The sequence below is a fragment of the Bufo bufo genome, chromosome 1 (assembly GCF_905171765.1).
Source record: "Bufo bufo chromosome 1, aBufBuf1.1, whole genome shotgun sequence".
Classification (NCBI taxonomy): domain Eukaryota; kingdom Metazoa; phylum Chordata; class Amphibia; order Anura; family Bufonidae; genus Bufo; species Bufo bufo.
Window position 1 is genome coordinate 754,609,483 of NC_053389.1, and position 4,796 is coordinate 754,614,278.

A 4,796-nucleotide genomic window follows, 5' to 3' on the forward strand; every position below is an offset into this window, starting at 1 on the left:
AAGATTACATGGTCATTTCTCATGATTTCATATATCACTAGAAGCATTGAGCAAATCCCATGAACGAGTCTATAGGATAGACCTGGAAGTTGCATACAGGACGGGGTAGAAATGTCAGAGGTAAGTCATTGCTCACAGAATTCTCCTGAGCTGGCTGTTGAGTCTCCAGATGAAAAAGGCTCCAACTATGAAACTTAATGTTTTGTGATTGTGATAAAAAATTTAAAAAAATAAAGATTTTTGTTGATTAGGTATGAATCCTGTCCTTAGTGAATCTGACTACGCCATTCTCTGGACTAATATCTTCACCCTGTATTAATACTCATAGCAACCATGTAGCTGCCAACTTCAGGTTCAAAAATGAACGGAAAGATCTGATTGTCAAATATGGGCAAGTGCTCCACTTCTCGTCTGTACTAGTTTTGTATACATGAGGTCTTCTGTATTCTGTGAAATCTCACAATCCATTCTTGCACACATAAACCATGCTTTTCATGAACATGATTGAACTTTATACAATATGCATGAACAATTGTTACAAGGTAGAGTTTTGCAAGATTTATGCCGCTCAGTGGTGTATGGAGACTTGGCAATACTCCATGGTAAAAAATGTATGGAAATTAGCTCATATCAGCCAATCCAGAGACCCGTCTGCAACAACACGGTTTCAGGGTTCTTGCCCCCAGGGTACTGGCTGGCTGAATGAGATCTGTACTGATGAGTAGGAAGAACCCCAAAACAGTGCTATTTGGGTCCCTAAATTGGCTGATTTCCGCTAAGTTGTGTGCAAATATTAATTTCATATAAAATACTCTCATACTGTCTTTTGGCGCTATACTGGGCATCTCAGACCTATGTTCTTTTAATTGGCGACGTAAAAGGGGTTTTTCCATCTCAATATTTGTGGCATATCGCTAGGACTTGCTCCTTTCTCTAGAATGAGGCGTCTGACTCTGAAGCGAAGGAGAGCACACAACGCATGTCCTCTCCATTTACTGCTATGAGACATCCAAAAATAGCTGAGCGAGCCCAAACACCCATAGTGGTGCATCAAGTGTGGCCACGCATGCGCGGCTGCTCTCCCTTCCCATGGGGGAACCCATTCTGGAGATAGGAACAATTAAAAGTGGATTTGCCCACGTCCTGTATAGATAAAGGGTAGCCGAAGAAACCTCAGTTTGACACTAACCTTACGTGAATCTATCATTACATTTACATATATGTAAGTAGCTTAGTGGAGGGATCCTGCTGCAGTCAGTTGCCTTACAGCCAGAGATGGGACATGTGTAGCCTATCCTAGCAATATGCCACAAATTCTTAGATGCAAAACCCTTTTAAAATGAAAAGTCAGCTATGCATTTCATTACGTTTTTGGAAAAAGTATCCCAATGTATAATTGGCCAAACGTATGCAAAAAGGGCACCCTTCTGATATACATTTGGCTAATGGTGTTCCAAGAGCCGTAAAGCATGTAAGTAAGGAGAGTTTATCAATGTATATACCCAACATACATACAAAATGTGGTGTGACGCCAGCCTACGCTACTTTGTACAACTTTCCCTGTCCTAGTTTAAACAAGTCTCATCTTCTTTTCTTTCAGGAATCTTCTGTAGAGCGGCAACAGGTCACATAATGACTCAGTCCAGATGTCGCTCTTAACTCTTCGGTAAGTTAGTCCATTTAATCATTATAAGAAGTCAGTAATAGTAAGGCATACATAATGTTCTGGGATTAGTCCATAGGCTCAAAAGATAAGATATTATAACATATAAAAGAGTATACTCACCTCTTAAATTCTCTGCTGATCCAGCACCGATGGTCCCATGGGTCCCTGCTGGTCTCTGCAGCAATGACATGCTGAACTGTTATGTAGCCACTGCAGCCAATCACTGGCTAGTCCTCGAGATAGAATGCAGTGTTCACATGTTGGTATAGTCTGGCAGGGCAGTTTTGTCAGTCCAAGTAGTCTTTAAAAACATTAAGAAATGTCTTGTAAATTATTACCCCATAAAGGTTCAGACTGGGCCTCCAGAGCACCAAAGGATCCTCCAGTAAGCCTAGGCTCTGACACAATATTTGGCCCCGAAGTTCCTGCAAGAGACAATCCCACTTAGAGCTGACTACATCCTGCCTTAGGGTCTGTTTCTCACAGGTTGATTCACAACCTACTTGACCTTATTAACAAAGTTTAAGAAACAATTAAAAGTGGATTTGCCCACGTCCTGTATAGATAGAGGGTAGCCAAAGAAACCTCAGTTTGACACTGACCATACATGAATCTATCATTACATTTATATGTATGTATGTAGCTCAGGGGAGGGCTCCTGCTGCAGTCAGTTGCCTTACAGCCAGAGACAGGTGTTGTCCAAAGTGTGTGAGAAGAAAGAAGATTTATCTCTTTGCACACACGTTAAAGAATTTTTTGTTTTACAGCGGCAGCTCGAGGCTGCTGCTGCTCCACTCACCAGTCCTCCCGGCGGACGAGACTCGGGGCCTGCTCTCCTCCACATTCTTGTAGGCCTGGCTCCAGGGAAAATCCTATCTTGCTCACAGGCTGAGGCCCGCTAGGCTGTATTCTCTGCACCCATAGGGAACACACACTCTCTCCGGCTCTTAAAGGGCCACAGTCTGCAAGTACAAATCTTTACCAGCCAATGGCTGGCAACTTATAGATATTTAAGGCACCTTTCTCAGTGGGAAGGTGACTGAGCAATTAGGTTCTTATGTTGCTAGTTCCCTGCAAAGGTGTGCTGTTTGTTGTCTGCCAGTGCACTGTCCTCTGCCCGTTTCCTGACTCCACTGTTTGACCAGACCAATGCCTGATTTACTGTTCTGTGTGCTGTTTGCCCTGACATCTGTTTCCTGTATTTGCACAAATTGCTCGGCCTGTTACTGACTACAATTTTGTCTGAAACCTTGGTGCATTGCACCTATGTCTCTGACCCCTGTGGGACAGCAGCCAACCACACCGGGACCATGGACGTAGCGGTCTGGTGGTTCCCCTGGAGTGAACCTCAGATCCCTGTATAGGGGTTAATGGGTGAATACCAGGAGACTGCTAGGATAATGCCCTTAGGTTGTATGTTCTTGTATATATTTCTATATTCATTGTTCCTTGAATGTCTTTGTATTGGTGTAAGCCTAATGACCATGTGTATACTCATCACTGGGTTTGTTTTGTGCTTTACAGGTGTATCCTTAGGAACACCACAGCATAAGAAAATGGAGGACTACCTACATCTTTTTACCCTAAACTTGACTGGATATCTGGGCGAAGGGGAAGCCCCTTGTGTAGACTCTGTTGGCAATGTAACCTTCTTGGTTATAGCCTACAGCGCCCTGATAGCAGTAGGACTCATTGGAAACTCTTGCCTGGTCTTTGTTATTGCTCGCCAACGGGAGATGCGGAATGTCACCAACATTTTTATCGCCAATCTATCCTGCTCTGATATCCTGATGGCTCTGGTGTGTGTACCAGTCACTGTAATCTATACTCTGATGAACCGATGGATCCTGGGCGAGGCGCTCTGTAAAGTGACACCATTTGTGCAGTGTATCTCTGTCACTGTCTCTGTACTTTCTCTGGTCCTCATTGCTTTAGAACGACACCAGCTTATAATTCACCCAACTGGTTGGAAACCCTTGCCGTGGCATGCTTACCTTGCTGTGGCAGTAACATGGGCTGTGTCATGCTTCATCTCCTTGCCATTCCTTTCTTTTAGTATCCTAACCAATCGACCATTCCAGAACCTCTCATTACCTTTTGACCCTTACATTGACCACTTTGTGTGTATTGATAGTTGGCCATCTGAACAACACCGCCTGGCTTATACAACCTGCCTCCTGCTCTTCCAGTACTGCTTACCCTTGCTCCTCATTCTTTTGTGTTACCTCCGTATATTTCTTCGCTTACGGAGAAGAAGGGATGTAGTGGAAAGAGCAGGAGGGGGAGACTCAGGAGGACGCAAGGGAGGTCACCGTAGGGTAAACATCATGCTACTTTCCATTGTGGTGGCCTTTGGTCTTTGTTGGCTGCCTCTCACTGTTTTCAATGCCCTCTTTGATTGGGATCATAAGAGTATTTCTGCCTGCTATCATGATCTCATATTTTCTCTCTGCCACCTGTCAGCCATGGCGTCTACGTGTGTCAACCCTGTCATGTATGGTTTCTTGAACAACAACTTCCAAAAAGAAGTAAAGAACTTGTTACTCCGCTGCCGGTGTGTAGGGAGTCAGGACAAATATGAAAGTTTCCCGCTCTCCACGGTCAGCACTGAAGTGTCCAAAGCTTCCCTGCAAAGCGTCACCAATGGAAACAATCTTTAAAGTTGTTGGTATTCAGGTCTATAAAACTGGGTGGCGTTTTATCCCATGTGGTAAATTGGTACCTATGTTATTAAAGCAGGCTGTAAGCCAAAATGCTGCTTCTACAGAGCTATATCTCACTCCATGCCAATGTCACCACCAGCCATCAGGTTCTGCTACTTTCTGCAAGTTTGCAGGCACATGTGCTTTGTGGCCTCAAAGACTTCTAAAGATATATATTTTATTTCACTCTTTATGTTTCAGCTCAGCAATGACGAAAAGCATGCACATTCATAATTGTGTTATATTCTTCTTACTGTCTTTTGGGGGACATTGCTATAAAAATTATAAAGATGGGAATTAATTCATGTGATAATGTGTTTTTTTCTACTACTCAGTTTAAAAAAAAAGTAGTATGTTGATGATCTCAAGGAAGCTGGCAACCATTGCTTGGAAGGACATTGCCCATGGTCCAAGTCTTTCTATTGTGT

The 4,796-nt window shown here is 43.4% G+C and overlaps 1 protein-coding gene across 1 annotated transcript; it reads left to right on the forward strand.

The window, feature by feature from the left end:
* The first annotated feature begins 1,625 nt into the window (after positions 1 to 1,625).
* On the forward strand, positions 1,626 to 4,326 carry LOC120987210 (neuropeptide Y receptor type 1-like). The gene is made up of 2 exons (XM_040415802.1): positions 1,626 to 1,666; positions 3,191 to 4,326. Exon 2 carries the CDS (start codon positions 3,223 to 3,225, stop codon positions 4,324 to 4,326), a length of 1,104 nt encoding a protein of 367 aa, XP_040271736.1. The 5' UTR covers positions 1,626 to 1,666; positions 3,191 to 3,222.
* The last annotated feature ends 470 nt before the right edge of the window (positions 4,327 to 4,796 follow it).

Bases quoted from the DNA above. Each gene is read 5' to 3' on its own strand.
- LOC120987210 (XM_040415802.1), top strand. From the start codon at position 3,223: ATGGAGGACTACCTACATCTTTTTACCCTAAACTTGACTGGATATCTG.